We start from the raw sequence: 16,826 nt of genomic DNA on the forward strand, positions 1-16,826 counted from the left end.
ATTTAATTTTGCAAGTAAAAAAAACAATATTCTGCAAGTAAAAAAAAAACAATTTGCTAGTATAAAGGCAATTTTCTGCAACTAAAAAAAAAATGCAAGTAAAAAAACAATATTCTGCAAGTAAAAAAAAACTATTTGCAAGTATAAAGACAATTTTCTGCAAGTAAAAAAAAATTGCAAGTAAAAAACAATATTCTCTAAGTAAAACAAAACGATTTGCAAGTATAAAGACAATTTTCTGCAAGTAAAAAAAACAATTGCAAGTAAAAAACAATATTCTCCAAGTAAAAAAAACAATTTGCAAGTATAAAAAGAATTTTCTGCAAGTAAAAAAAAAAAATTGCAAGTAAAAAACCAATATTCTCTCAGTAAAAAAAAACAATTTGCAAGTATAAAGACAATTTTCTGCAAGTAAAAAAAAAAATTGGCAAGTAAAACAATATTCTGCAAGTAAAAAAAAAACGATTTGCAAGTATAAAGACAATTTTCTGCAAGTAAAAAAAAAATTGAAAGTAAAAAAACAATATTCTGCAAGTAAAAAAAAATATTTGCAAGTATAAAGACAATTTCTGCAAGTAAAAAAAAATTGCAAGTAAAAAAACAATATTCTTTAAGTAAAAAAAAACAATTTGCAAGTATAAAGACAATTTTCTGCAAGTAAACATTTTTTTTTTCTGCATGTAAAAATTAGTTTGCAAGTTAAAAAAAACAAATTTTTCTGCAAGTAAAAAAATTCAATCAAAAAATGTTTTGCAAGTATAAAACCTATTTTCCTCCATTAAAAAACAATTTTCTTCGGTCAAAAAAACAGTACGCAAGTAAATAAAATCTATTCTTGCAAGTAAACATTTTTTTTGCAATTGTAAAAACAGTTTTTGAAAGTAAAAATTTAATTTTGCAAGTAAAAAAAACAATATTCTGCAAGTAAAAAAAAAACAATTTGCTAGTATAAAGGCAATTTTCTGCAACTAAAAAAAAATTGCAAGTAAAAAAACAATATTCTGCAAGTAAAAAAAAACTATTTGCAAGTATAAAGACAATTTTCTGCAAGTAAAAAAAAATTGCAAGTAAAAAACAATATTCTCTAAGTAAAACAAAACGATTTGCAAGTATAAAGACAATTTTCTGCAAGTAAAAAAAACAATTGCAAGTAAAAAACAATATTCTCCAAGTAAAAAAAACAATTTGCAAGTATAAAAAGAATTTTCTGCAAAAAAAAAAAAAAAATTGCAAGTAAAAAACCAATATTCTCTCAGTAAAAAAAAACAATTTGCAAGTATAAAGACAATTTTCTGCAAGTAAAAAAAAAAATTGGCAAGTAAAACAATATTCTGCAAGTAAAAAAAAAACGATTTGCAAGTATAAAGACAATTTTCTGCAAGTAAAAAAAAAATTGAAAGTAAAAAAACAATATTCTGCAAGTAAAAAAAAATCTTTGCAAGTATAAAGACAATTTCTGCAAGTAAAAAAAAATTGCAAGTAAAAAAACAGTATTCTCTAAGTAAAAAAAAAAACAATTTGCAAGTATAAAGACAATTTTCTGCAAGTAAACATTTTTTTTTTCTGCATGTAAAAATTAGTTTGCAAGTTAAAAAAACAAATTTTTCTGCAAGTAAAAAAATTCAATCAAAAAATGTTTTGCAAGTATAAAACCTATTTTCCTCCATTAAAAAACAATTTTCTTCGGTCAAAAAAACAGTACGCAAGTAAATAAAATCTATTCTTGCAAGTAAAAAAATTATTTGCAATTGTAAAAACAGTTTTTGAAAGTAAAAATTTAATTTTGCAAGTAAAAAAAACAATATTCTGCAAGTAAAAAAAAACAATTTGCTAGTATAAAGGCAATTTTCTGCAACTAAAAAAAAATTGCAAGTAAAAAAACAATATTCTGCAAGTAAAAAAAAACTATTTGCAAGTATAAAGACAATTTTCTGCAAGTAAAAAAACTTGCAAGTAAAAAACAATATTCTCTAAGTAAAACAAAACGATTTGCAAGTATAAAGACAATTTTCTGCAAGTAAAAAAAACAATTGCAAGTAAAAAACAATATTCTCCAAGTAAAAAAAACAATTTGCAAGTATAAAAAGAAATTTCTGCAAGTAAAAAAAAAAATTGCAAGTAAAAAACCAATATTCTCTCAGTAAAAAAAAAACAATTTGCAAGTATAAAGACAATTTTCTGCAAGTAAAAAAAAATTGGCAAGTAAAACAATATTCTGCAAGTAAAAAAAAAACGATTTGCAAGTATAAAGACAATTTTCTGCAAGTAAAAAAACAATTGCAAGTAAAAAACAATTTTCTCCATGTAAAAAAACAATTTGCAAGTATAAAGAGAATTTTCTGCAAGTAAAAAAAACGATTTGCAAGTATAAAGACAATTTTCTGCAAGTAAAGAAAAAAATTGCAAGTAAAAAAACCAATATTCTCTCAGTAAAAAAAAAAACAATTTGCAAGTATAAAGAAATTTTTCTGCAAGTAAAAAAAAATTGGCAAGTAAAACAATATTCTGCAATTAAAAACAAATTGACAAGTAAAAAAACAATATTCTGCAATTAAAAAAAAACGATTTGCAGGTATAAAGACAATTTTCTGCAAGTAAAAAACAATATTCTGCAAGTAAAATTTTTTTATTTTCAAGTATAAAGACAATTTTCATCAAGTTAAAACATTTAGCAGTAATTTGTCAAGAAACTTGAGTTTGTTAGCCCTCTCTTATGTCTGCCATTTCCACCCCCCACCCGGCTTCTTCTTCTTCATTTTTGGCAGACAACACCATGCGCACATAACATCTCTGACGGCCTTAAATTTCAACAAACCAAACATAAAAACTTAAAAGACTGACAGTATTGCAGTAAATCATTGTTCACTTTCTTTAGACAATCATTTCCACAGAACTATATCAATGTGCAGTGTCCCATGTTTATGTTACTATTTTAAACTATTTGCTTGCCTAACAGAATTACTATTACGACATCCGGTGGACACATTTAGAACAGCAGTTTCTTTCATTTAAAAACGCAGCTCAATTTTACTCTCAGCAAACTCATCTCTGTTGGGCTGCATGTTTGACATCCTTCTCTAGATGTTCCTCTGCACTTATTAGATGAATTATCTCACCATAAGTGATCATAGTAATTGTATATTATCACGAAATACAGTTATGATGACATTAGAGTGTTAGTGCAGACTTGTTTGTCCATCAGGGTTAAACTTGTCAGACAAAGCATGACAGCGGCTTGAAGTAGAACATAAGATTATGTGGGTGTTAAACTAAGAGGCATTACTCCGGTTCTTCCACCTCGCTTAGTATGGCCAGCTCTTACGTAACAGGTCTGAACGTGGTCAACACTTGGATGTGTCTAACAGGAAGGTGTGGTTGCAGGTCTGAAATGTGTGTGCCCGCTGTGCGACGGCGACGTCTGCGAGACGCCGGCCGACGGCGCCTGCTGGAACTCGGTCATGTTGATCGATGGCCGGGAGAAGACGGCGCGGTCGTGCCTGTCGCCGTTGGAGATGAAAGGTCAGGTGTTCTGCCACAGCTCCCCCAGCGTCTCCTTGAGGGAGTGCTGCTTCAGCGACTTCTGCAATAACCAGACCCTGCACTTGCAGCCCGGTATGCTCGCTCTTCTCTATCAGCGGAGTGTTTCACAACCTGTTTGCGACACACACATTTTAGCGGCCTTTGGGCAGGAGGGGAAGCCAGCGATCCCACACAGAGTGTTTGTTGGACACAGTGGACGTGGACAAGAAATGCCACGGTCGGCTCCAAAATGTAAGCAGCAGCATGAATCCACACAATTGGGAAAGTGGATTCCCCCCCCCCCCCCCCCTGCTTGTTGCTAGGCAGAACAACACAAACGGCACAAATTACACTATATTGCCACAAGTATTCGGCCACCTGCCTTGACTCACATATGAACTTGAAGTGCCATTCCATTCCTAACCCATAGGGTTCAATATGACCTTTTGCAGCTATTACAGCGTCAACTCTTCTGGGAAGGCTGTCCACAAGGTTGCGGAGTGTTTTTATAGGAATTTTCCACCATTCTTCCAAAAAGCGCATTTGTGAGGTCACACACTGATGTTGGTGGAGAAGGCCTGGCTCTCAGTCTCCGTTCTAATTCATCCCAAAAGTGTTCTGTCAGGTTCAGGCATACTTGGCCAACCATCCAGAATTTTCCGGGAGACTCTCGAATTTCAGTGCCTCTCCCGAAAATCTCCCGGGACAACCATTCTCCCGAAAATCTCCCGATTTCCAGCCGGACAACTATATTGGGGGCGTGCCTTAAAGGGGAACATTATCACCAGACCTATGTAAACGTCAATATATACCTTGATGTTGCAGAAAAAAGACCATATATTTTTTTTAACCGATTTCCGAACTCTAAATGGGTGAATTTTGGCGAATTAAACGCCTTTTTTTATTCGCTCTCGGAGCGATGACGTCACAATCGGGAAGCAATCCGCCATTTTCTCAAACACCGAGTCAAATCAGCTCTGTTATTTTCCGTTTTTTTCGACTGTTTTCCGTACCTTGGAGACATCATGCCTCGTCGGTGTGTTGTCGGAGGGTGTAACAACACGAACAGGGACGGATTCAAGTTGCACCAGTGGCCCAAAGATGCGAAAGTGGCAAGAAATTGGACGTTTGTTCCGCACACTTTACCGACGAAAGCTATGCTACGACAGAGATGGCAAGAATGTGTGGATATCTTGCGACACTCAAAGCAGATGCATTTCCAACGTTAAAGTCAAAGAAATCTGCCGCCGGACCCCCATTAAATCTGCCGGAGTGTGTGAGCAATTCAGGGACAAAGGACCTCGCTAGCACGGCAAGCAATGGCGGCAGTTTGTTCCCGCAGACGAGCGAGCTATCGACCCTAGCTTCCCTGGCCTGCTGACATCAACTCCAAAACTGGACAGATCAGCTTTGAGGAAAAAAGCGCGGATGAGGGTATGTCTACAGAATATATTAATTGATGAAAATTGGGCTGTCTTCACTCTCAAAGTGCATGTTGTTGCCAAATGTATTTCATATGCTGTAAACCTAGTTCATAGTTGTTAGTTTCCTTTAATGCCAAACAAACACATACCAATCGTTGGTTAGAAGGCGATCCCGAATTCGTCCTCGCTTTCTCCCGCGTCGCTGGCTGTCGTGTCGTTTTCGTCGGTTTCGCTTGCATACGGTTCAAACCGATATGGCTCAATAGCTTCAGTTTATTCTTCAATTTCGTTTTCGCTACCTGCCTCCACACTACAACCATCCGTTTCAATACATGCGTAATCTGTTGAATCGCTTAAGCCGCTGAAATCCGAGTCTGAATCCGAGCTAATGTCGCTATAGCTTGCTGTTCTTTCCGCCATGTTTGTTTTGTTGGCTTCACTATGTGACGTCACAGGAAAATGGACGGGTGTATATAACGATGGTTAAAATCAGGCACTTTGAAGCTTTTTTTAGGGATATTGCGTGATGGGTAAAATTTTGAAAAAAACTTTGAAAAATAAAATAAGCCACTGGGAACTGATTTTTAATGGTTTTAACCCTTCTGAAATTGTGATAATGTTCCCCTTTAAAGGCACTGCCTTTAGCGTCGTCTCTCACCTGAAAAGGAGACTATTTTATATGTCTCCGTTATCCATAGGTTTATCTATAACCCATAAAGTAGGCAGGCACGGAGCTATTTCTCAGCGTGTTTATTCCAGCCGGCACGTTAGTACACTGACACACAACATCCACAAGGCGGCTGCAACGCAGTATTATGGGCCACCTTGCAAGCAACATTCCGTTCTCATTTGCGGGATGTTTCCAACAAATCCGTGAAGGATATAGTAGTCAAATCGCAGAATAAAAGCTACTCAAATAGTGAAAGGTAAGTGTTATTTATTTTAAAAGTAAGCAGCAAGTACAGTACAGTTAGTAGAACACCTGTCTTTTCATTACTGTTTACTGTAATATTTATATATATATAAATATAAGAAATACTTTAATTTCAGTGAATTCTAGCTATAAATATACTCCTCCCTCTTAACCCCGCCCCCGCCCCCAATCTCCCGAATTCGGAGGTCTCAAGGTTGGCAAGTATGGGTTCAGGTCAGGACTCTGTGCAGGCCAGTCAAGTTCATCCACACCAGACTCTGTCATCCATGTCTTTATGGACCTTGCTTTGTGCACTGGTGCACAGTCATGTTGGAAGAGAAAGGGGGTTGCTCCAAACTGTTCCCACAAGGTTGGGAGGCATGGAATTGTCCAAAATGTTTTGGTATCCTGGAGCATTCAAAGTTCCTTTCACTGGAACTCCTGAAAAAACAACCCCACACCGTAATTCTTCCACTGACCCCTCTCTGTGGCAGTTTACGTGGCCTACCACTTCGTGGCTGAGTTGCTGTTGTTCCCAAACTCTTCCATTTTCTTATAATAAAGCCGACAGTTGACTTTGGAATATTTAGGAGCGAGGAAATTTCACGACTGGATTTGTTGCACAGGTGGCATCCTATGACTGGAAATCACTTAAGAGCGGCCCATTCTTTCACAAATGTTTGTAGAAACAGTCTCCGTGCCAAAGTGCTTGATTTTATACACCTGTGGCCGGGCCAAGTGATTAGGACACCTGATTCTCATCATTTGAATGGGTGGTGTTGCGTTTGGACCAGTTGTTCCTCCCAGGGAATTCAAGTTTATGGTCGTCGCTCCCAAGCTCTTTACGACACTTAAAGCTGAGTAAAAGAACCACCAGAGACAGGATAGGTATTTTGTAATATATTTGCAAAGCTTTGTAAATATCATGAGACCAGTCCAGCATAGAACATTCAATTGCGCAGCTAAGGTGGTCTGCCCTCCCCAATGAAAAACCCTCTCTTCCCTCAAGTCTCTCTCTCTCCCACCCTCGCAGTCTTGTCCCTCCAGCCCAAACACATGCCCATTGTCCTCCGCACCTGGACATAAGAATAGATAAGAAGAAGGAGTATCTCTTTCTGACATTCCATATTCAAGGTTAGCACACAGTATTTGCAGACAACCAAAAGACCACAATTGGAAGAAAAACACTAGCTGTTTTGTAATATGATTATGAAATAAAAAGAAGTAACACTTAAATTCGGATATATGTAAATATCTGCCTCCGACAGTGGCCAAATACTTTTGGCAATATAGTGTATGTATGAGCCTCTAACTAAAATCAAACTGTTAACACGGGGTCTTCATCTCGACATAACTTCATATTTACGTGTAATTACGCAACCTACAAATGAAATATTATGACAACCTTGCAGTGGTGTGCCTTCTCTGTTGGCCTAACATAGAAATCATGATCATAATTAAAGATACAATATTTTTTTTATTTCCCTAAATATCTAAAAGTATTCATTTTCTCTTCATGTCATATTATGCTCCTTCCAGTGCTGTTGTTTTTAGTTTTAGTTTGTATCCAATCAGAATTCAGATAGCTTATGTTGCCATGCTGTACCAAATCTGCCTTCAGAATCAACAATGACTGTGCACTGTTAGTGAACGGGCACATACAGTTGATAGACAGTTGTGATAGCCATTAAGATCAGGAGTTGTTGTCAGTAAGGCCTTCTAGATGGCCTCACGTTGAACGTGATATTTACGCGTCCTGTGATTGGATACTCACCGGGACCGTTAGCGGATGAATTTGAGAACACATACAGTTGATAGACAGTTGCGATAGCCAATCAGATCACAAGTTGTTGACAGTAGCCTATCTAGGTAGCGTGATGTTAACGAGACCGTGATTGGATACTCACTCGTCATTCCAAAGTGAGTATCCATTCACAAAGTTCAATTTAGCAGAGAAGGAGAATAAAAGATTGATTAGGTGGCAGATACCGTATTTTTCGGAGTATAAGTCGCACCTGCCGAAAATGCATAATAAAGAAGGAAAAAAACATATATAAGTCGCACTGGAGCCCGGCCAAACTATGAAAAAAACTGCGACTTATAGTCCGAAAAATCCGGTATATATTTGCAAGGCCATTTTCAAGAAGGATATTTAAAGAGAAACTACGTCGGCCAACCCCGGAAGCTAGCTCAGCTGTTCTGGCCATGAAATGCTCGCCATTTCCACTCGAATAAGCCGACGACAAGAGGTACCACTGACTTATACGGCGTCGAACAGGTGCTACAAATTGTGAGTTCAAATATTTTATTTCTTAATTTTTTCACTTTTAATATGTCTTTTGCAATTTTAATTTTGACAGTACCACATAAGATATGTTGTAATTGCTGATGTGTTTTTTTAATAGATTTTTCAATGCGCCAGAAAATAACCCGTTTTAGACTTAGACTTAGACTTCCTTTTTATTGTCATTCAAATTTGAACTTTACAGCACAGATAAGAACGAAATTTTGTTACATAAGCTCATGGTAGTGCAGGATAAAAAAGCAATAAGGTGCATATATAAATAAATAAATAGGTTACTGTACAGATACGGTAAATATTTTGCACTTTTCCACATGCGTCCACGTTTATGGATGTATGTTATAATGTCTTTTATTCCAGCAAGTTAATCCATTTTGGGGGGAGTTGAGGGGATAATTTAATTATGATGCGTTCAAGAGTCTTACGGCCTGAGGGAAGAAGCTGTTACAGAACCTGGAGGTTCTGCTTCAGAGGCTGCGGAACCTCTTTCTAGAGTCCAGCAGTGAAAACAGTCCTTGGTGGGGGTGAGAGGAGTCTTTGCAGATTTTCCGAGCCCTGGTCAGGCAGCGGCTTTTTGCGATCTCCTGGATAGGAGGAAGAGGAGTACACTGATGATTGATGTGATTCAATGCTCAGTAGTGCGTAAATGTGTTCCTGTATAGTATTTCTCCAGCAATGGTCATGTGGTGACATCAATGATGGTATTTTGAGAGGTAATCATTGACATCACTGAAGGCCTAGGTGGGAAACGCACGGCCTGCCACTGCAACCTTGAATCCCACTAGACAACAATGTGCAAGACATCTACCGTATTTTTCGGACTCTAAGACGCAGTTTTTTTCATAGTTTGGCCGGGCTCCAGTGCGACTTACATATGTTTTTTTCCTTCTTTATTATGCATTTTCGGCAGGTGCGACTTATACTCCGAACCTCTGACCTCTGACCTCTGACCCCCGGGTCAGAGGTCCAAGGCACAGATAGTAGGCCCGTCAAATTTTCCGCTGGGAATTTTCTAGTTTGACAATAACATTGTTATATAAAACACACATATTAAAAAAGAAACACTGCCCTCTGGTGGGAGCACTGTATATGTCATGCGTGTGTCCCTTGTGCTGGTATGACAATATCCATCCATTCATTTCCTACCGCTTTGCCCTCTTGGGGAGGGGGGGGGGGGGGTGCTGGAGCCTATCCCAGGTACACCCCGGACAAGTCGCCGCCTCATCGGAGGACCAACACAGATAGATAACATTCGCTCGTAGAGTCTCTTAAATTCTCGATTGAGACACATTCCAACTTTCAATCTGCTCGGTGGCCTAGTGGTTAGAGTGTCCGCCCTGAGATCGTGTAGGTCGTGAGTTCAAACCCCGGCCGAGTCATACCAAAGACTATATAAATGGGACCCATTACCTCCCTGCTTGGCACTCAGCATCAAGGGTTGGAATTGGGGGTTAAATCACCAAAAATTATTCCCGGGCACGGCCACCGCTGCTGCTCACTGCTCCCCTCACCTCCCAGGGGGTGAACAAGGGTGATGGGTCAAAGGCAGAGGACACATTTCACCACACCTAGTGTGTGTGAGACAATCATTGGTACTTTAAACTTTACTTTAATCCAAGGCGCTGAGTGTAGAAAGTATACATAAATAACATTTAAATACAGTGTTTCTTCATACAGTGAGTGGGATGTTAGCTACTTAACTGCAGAGAGTAGCAGGTGTATTTCTCAGTTTTTACCAGGACACGCCCATATTTACCGACGCCCGCCCTATTTTACCCATATTTGAACTTTTGTGAAAAAATTGTCGATACTGCCGGAGCAGCACTGCTTTCGGTCCTTTCTATAACTTTACCTTTCACATTTGAACTGATACGGTACCGATTTTCTGTACTTTTGCGTATGTTCAAAGGTGTTCATGAATATAAATTAATTAGGAAAATACTTTTTTACAACCTCTAAAGGCCTTAGTTGGCCACATGCGTGGACAGCACCTATCCGCTCTTATTTCCAAAATTATGTACACTGCTGAATTGGGGTCTTATGGCTGCTTATGTGGACACTTATACTGCCATCTGGTGGTGTCAGAAGAGTATAACATGCAATGGAATTTGGAAAAAAAAAGTGTAAAAATAAGAATTATGTCACTAAACAGGAAGTACACGTTTGTGTACTTATGGACTAAGTACATCATATCAAAAGATGATTCTTAGTTTTTATTCTAATTAGGGTCCAATAAGCCCAAATAGCAAAGAGAAATAAAATAAAAAGTATGTAAACAAACAGCTTGGGCCTTAAGAGGTTTTAATGCAACATTTAACATTGAGCTGTGCTGTCCAGTTATCTTCTTTTCTTACACTCCTGTGTCTCATTTGCAAGTCATTACTTCATTACACTAACTATACAGTAGACATTACATGCAGTTGCGACTCCAGGATGCTAGATGGTAGTCGTGTACAGACTGCCATGGGTTGCCTTAGCCAGGAAATTTGAACGTACCAGTCTTTTCTTTTGTTGTGCCCTACATAATGTTTGTACTGTAAGTATTTTGCTTATTACACACTCGCTTTTTGATGGAAACGTGCATTGTGGTTGTAGTTTCATTACCAAATTTGGAGCTGTTGATATCGCCTTGTAAAATTGCCAATGTCTGCGACAAATCCAATGTAAATTAGCATCGAGCTAGCACATTTTGACAAGCGGCGTTTTACTTTTATTTTGAGCGCCTAAAATGTAACCTTCACCGAGAGGCAGTCCACGCTGCTTGTCTGCTTGTTTCCCGGCCAAGTGCTTAAGCCGAGTCTGCGACTTGCAACAACGGTGTCGACATACGGTTTGGTTTAACGTGAATCGATATCTGGTCGTTGCAACGGAACGTACCAAATTCAGCACCATCCTTATATCTGTAACACTCCAAAACACTTCCTGTAGCGCGCCTTCAAAATAAAAGCTTGTCCTTATTTCCACATATTTTCCCGGGAAATGTACCTTTTTTTCCCCAATACGAATTTTGACAGGTCCAATTAGCCATTTGTTAGGGGTAAGACTTATACATATGTAATGTTCAGGATTATCGGTGAGCTGGAGCCTACTCCAGCTGAGAACTAATTGTGCCCACACAAATTCTGCCCAGAAAAAAAGTGGTCATACCAATGTGACATGAACATGAACAGGAATATTTTCAAGGCATATATCCATTTCCCGTACTGTTTATTCTGTTCAAGGTCACGGACATTCTGGAGCCTACCCCAGCTGAGAACTAATTGTACCCCACAAATTCTGCCCCCAAAAAAGTGGTCCTTCCAATGTGACGTGAACATGAACAGGAATATTTTCAAGGCATCTATCCATTTCCCGTACTGTTTATTCTGTTCAAGGTCACGGACATGCTGGAGCCTACCCCAGCTGAGAACTAATTGTGCCCCAAAAAAATTGGTCCTTCCAATGTGACGTGAACATAAATAGGAATATTTTCAAGGCATCCATCCATTTCCTGTATTGTTTATTCTGTTTAAGGTCACGGACTTGCTGGAGCCTACCCCAGCTGAGAACTAATTGTGCCCCCACAAATTCTCGCTGGAAAAAAGTGGTCATACCAATGTGACGTGAACATGAACAGGAATATTTTCATGGTATTCATCCATTTCCCGTATTATTTATTCTGTTCAAGGTCACGGCCATGCTGGAGCCTACCCCAGCTGAGAACTAATTGTGCCCCACAAATTATGCCCAAAAAAGTGGTCCTTCCAATGTGACGTGAACATGAACAGGAATATTTTCAAGGCAACCATCCATCTCCCGTATTGTTTATTCTGTTCAAGGTCACGGACATGCTGGAGCCTACCCCAGCTGAGAACTAATTGTGCCCCACAAATTCCGCTAAAAAAGTGGTCTTTCCAATGTGACGTGAACATGAACAGGAATATTTTCAAGGCAACCATCCGTCTCCCGTACTATTTATTCTGTTCAAGGTCACGGACATGCTGGAGCCTACCCCAGCTGAGGACTATTTGTTCCCCCCACAAATTGTGCCCGGAAAAAAAGTGGTCATACCAATGTGACGTTAACATGAACAGGAATATTTTCAAAGCATCCATCCATTTCCCGTACTGTTTATTCTGTTCAAGGTCAGACATGCTGGAGCCTACCCCAGCGGAGAACTAATTGTGCCCCACAAATTCTACCCCCAAAAAGTGGTCATACCAATGTGACATGAATATGAACGGGAATATTTTCAAGGCATCCATCCATTTCCCGTACTGTTTATTCTGTTCAAAGTCAGGGACATGCTGGAGCCTACCCCAGCTGAGAACTAATTGTACCCCACAAATTCTGCTAAAAAAAGTGGTCCTTCCAATGTGACGTGAACAGGAATATTTTCCAGGCATCCGTCCATTTCCCGTACTATTTATTCTGTTCAAGGTCTCGGACATGCTGGAGTCTACCCCAGCTGAGAACTAATTTTGCCCCACAAATTTTGCCCCCAAAAAAGTGGTCCTTCCAATGTGACGTGAACATGAACAGGAATATTTTCCAGGCATCCGTCCATTTCCCGTATTAGTTATTCTGTTCAAGGTCACGGGCATGCTGGAGCCTACCCCAGCTGAGAACTAATTGTGCCCTACAAATTCTTCCCAAAAAAAGTGGTCCTTCCAATGTGACGTGAACATGAACAGGAATATTTTCAAGGCATCCATCCATTTCCCGTATTTTTTATTCTGTTCAAGGTCACGGACATGCTGGGGCCTACCCCAGCTAAGGACTAATTGTGCCCCACAAATTCAGCCCCCAAGAAAGTGGTCCTTCCAATGTGACGTGAACATGAACAGAAATATTTTCAAGGCATCCATCCATCCATTTCCCGTACTGTTTATTCTGTTAAAGGTCACGGACATGCTGGAGCCTACCCCAGCTGAGAACTAATTGTGCCATCACAAATTTTGCCCGGAAAAAAAATGGTCATACCAATGTGACGTGAACATGAACAGGAATATTTTCAAGGCATCCACCCATTTCCCGTACTGTTTATTCTGTTCAAGGTCACGGACATGCTGGAGCCTACCCCAGCTGAGAACTAATTGTGCCCCCACAAATTCTGCCCAGAAAAAAAGTGGTCATACCAATGTGAAATGAACATGAACAGGAATATTTTCAAGGTATTCATCCATTTCCCGTATTAGTTATTCTGTTAAAGGTCACGGCCATGCTGGAGCCTACCCCAGCTGAGAACTAATTGTGCCCTACAAATTCTTCCCAAAAAAAGTGGTCCTTCCAATGTGACGTGAACATGAACAGGAATATTTTCAAGGCATCCATCCATTTCCCGTATTTTTTATTCTGTTCAAGGTCACGGACATGCTGGGGCCTACCCCAGCTAAGGACTAATTGTGCCCCACAAATTCTGCCCACAAGAAAGTGGTCCTTCCAATGTGACGTGAACATGAACAGAAATATTTTCAAGGCATCCATCCATCCATTTCCCGTACTGTTTATTCTGTTAAAGGTCACGGACATGCTGGAGCCTACCCCAGCTGAGAACTAATTGTGCCATCACAAATTTTGCCCGGAAAAAAAATGGTCATACCAATGTGACGTGAACATGAACAGGAATATTTTCAAGGCATCCACCCATTTCCGTACTGTTTATTCTGTTCAAGGTCACGGACATGCTGGAGCCTACCCCAGCTGAGAACTAATTGTGCCCCTACAAATTCTGCCCGGGAAAAAGTGGTCATACCAATGTGACGTTAACATGAACAGGAATATTTTCAAGGCATCCATCCGTTTTCCGTATTTTGTATTCTGTTCAAGGTCACGGACATGCTGGAGCCTACCCCAGCTGAGAACTAATTGTGCCCCACAAATTCTGCTAAAAAAAAGTGGTCCTTCCTATGTGACGTGAACATGAACAGGAATATTTTCAAGGCATCCATCCATTTCCCGTATTTGTTATTCTGTTTAAGGTCACAGACATGCTGGAGCCTACCCCAGCTGACGTTTGGGCAAGAAGCGGCGTAGACAAATGAATGATAATAAAATGCTACGCCTTCCAAAGTCATAGGGATGATTTTCTGGCATCATATGACCTTTGTGGGGCGGTATATAGCTCGGTTGGTAGAGTGGCCTTGCCAGCAACTTGAGGGTTCCAGGTTCGATCCCCGCTTCCGCCATCCTAGTCACTGCCGTTGTGTCCTCGGGCAAGACACTTTACCCACCTTTTTACCCAGTGCCACCCACACTGGTTTAAATGTAACTTAGATATCGGGTTTCACTATGTAAAGTTTCAAGTGAGTCAAATCACTTTGGGATTTCCCACTCAATGTGGCCCCGGCGAGACGAGGCAGATGCTGATCCCGCTAGATCCTGTGACATAACGACGCTGGCGCAGGGCCACGTTTAGCCTCCCCCCCCCTCCCCCTTCCCACTCGCCATGTATAAATACTCTTATCAGCCATGCGGCGCACGTTAAAACGTGTCATGGTAGAAGGTGGAAGCTGGCATTAAGGTTGACGGGGGATTAATTACACCAACCTGCACTTAGACGACGCCAGAGCCTATCCCCAAGGTGCTGTGAGCGCTGATTGTTGTTTATAGCACCGCCTGTATTAAATATTCAACCTACAGTCAAATGTCTGCCTTATAACCAGGCGGTTGTGGGTTCAAATCTCAACTTGGACCCTTTGAGTGGAGTTTGCATGTTCTAATTTCCTAATAATGATTATGGTTTCAATTTATTTCGAAGATGCACGCAGCTGCAATATAGCACCTCGTATATTATCCACTTTCTCAATACAACACGTATGAAAAGGAGTAGGAAGAAGCACAGCTCATGTTTACTCTCTGAAGCAGGATAACATGCAGGTGATCCTGGGGAAAAAATAGAATATCGTTCAAAAGTCCATTTATTTTAGCATACAGCTACAAATGTGAAACTAATATGTGACATAAACTCATTACGGCAAGCCTTTATTTCTCGTAACTTTGATGGTCATGGCTAAGAGTGTTTGAAAACCCCAAAATAGTCTGAGATCTTCATAAACTGTAAGCCATAATCATCCGAATCGTATCAAAAGGAATACCTGGAATAAACCAACATTTGCACAATTTTGTCACTGTTTGTTTCACCTGCGTATTTGACGGGATGGATGTCGGCTGTTGGCGTGATCCCAGGATGCAGGGGCGTATAGGCAACGGGCAAGCAACAGGCAGATTGAAAATAACTCCGGTCGAGCAGGAAGTCAGAAAGCAACAGCACACCATGGCATATATTAAGGACTGAAGGAGGGAACAGGTGTGCTGCTGGCAGGACAAGGAACAGAAAGTTAAGGTGCTGCAAAACACCGAGGCCACAAAGGAAATACTGTGCTGACAAAACAAGAGCACCAGGATATAATAAGGACTTGAAAACAAAGAACAAAATCTAAACTTTAATGTGTGATCATGTCAAGACTATTGCTTTTATTCAGTTATTTACATTTGTCTTATGTATTATAACTGTATTCATATTAAGTTTATATTATCATTATATATTCCATATTCAAAAAAAATATATATACATACAGTATATACAGTATGTATGTATGTATATATATAGCATATATATATATAGTATATATAAACACAGTATATATATAGTATATACTGTATATACAGTATATATACATATATATATACACACACACATATATATGCACATATATATGTGTATATACATATACATGTATATATACAGTATATACATATATACATATACAGTATATTACAAGGACGATACTCCCAGAGATGAGTGCCATGTACACAACTCGCTGCCTAAAGCGAGTACACAACATCCTGAAGGACAGATACCACCCAGCAGATGGCCTCTTCAACCTGCTACCCTCTGGAAGGAGGTATAAATTGATTCGCGCCAGGACCACCAGAATGTCTCACAGTCTGTATCCCCAGGCTGTGAGACTGCTAAATGAACAGCCTGCCCCTTTGCTGCCGCGGACCATCTTATTACCTCACTCTTCACCACCTTAATAATTGTGCTTTGGATTTTCATCTCCTGATGATTGAGGGAACCCCTCATGAAACAGGCCTGTAGAGATGAAGTAGTCTTGTGATTTTTTCCCACACATACATATATTGCGCTCTACCACGGTATCGAGCACTATTTTTTGGATAATCTTATTAAGACATATATATATATATATATATATATATATATATATATATATATGAACTTTGCAATGTCCACTGAGAACAATTCTGACCCTTGGACAAATTGAGGAACTGCTCCTCTAATGGAATGTGTCAGTTGTCGCTGGGCAGAATTGAATGCAACATTATCATTAGTCAGCTGCTATGGAGGGGAAAATGGGGACAAAATTAGATAAATAACCACATCTTTAAAACTTGACTTAAATGTGTCATTAATGATTTAAAAATGGGATTTAATACATATGTCATGTGACCTGTGTTATTAAATGTGTCATTAATTTATTTAATGTAAAAATAGATTTAAACATTTAATAATGTAATTAACTATTTAAATAATTAGTTATTTATTCATGTAATTATTTCATGTTTTAATGATTTATTTGATTATTTTATGAACCTGTGTGTCAGCGCTTCATGAATGAGTCAGTGGGCGGGGCTAACTCTAATCCAGTCCAATGATTGCTTCGGT

General features: G+C 39.3%; 1 protein-coding gene across 1 annotated transcript in view; it reads left to right on the plus strand.

Annotated features, from left to right (window-relative positions):
* The window catches only part of acvr1c (activin A receptor type 1C), a 56,339-nt gene that overhangs the window by 19,957 nt on the left and 19,556 nt on the right, over window positions 1-16,826 (plus strand). The window contains exon 4 of the mRNA XM_061971539.2: window positions 3,382-3,612. Coding sequence (XP_061827523.1) covers window positions 3,382-3,612 — 231 coding nt within the window. The remainder of the gene's footprint in view (window positions 1-3,381; window positions 3,613-16,826) is intronic.

The sequence above is a fragment of the Nerophis lumbriciformis genome, linkage group LG13 (assembly GCF_033978685.3).
Source record: "Nerophis lumbriciformis linkage group LG13, RoL_Nlum_v2.1, whole genome shotgun sequence".
In the NCBI taxonomy this organism is placed as follows: domain Eukaryota; kingdom Metazoa; phylum Chordata; class Actinopteri; order Syngnathiformes; family Syngnathidae; genus Nerophis; species Nerophis lumbriciformis.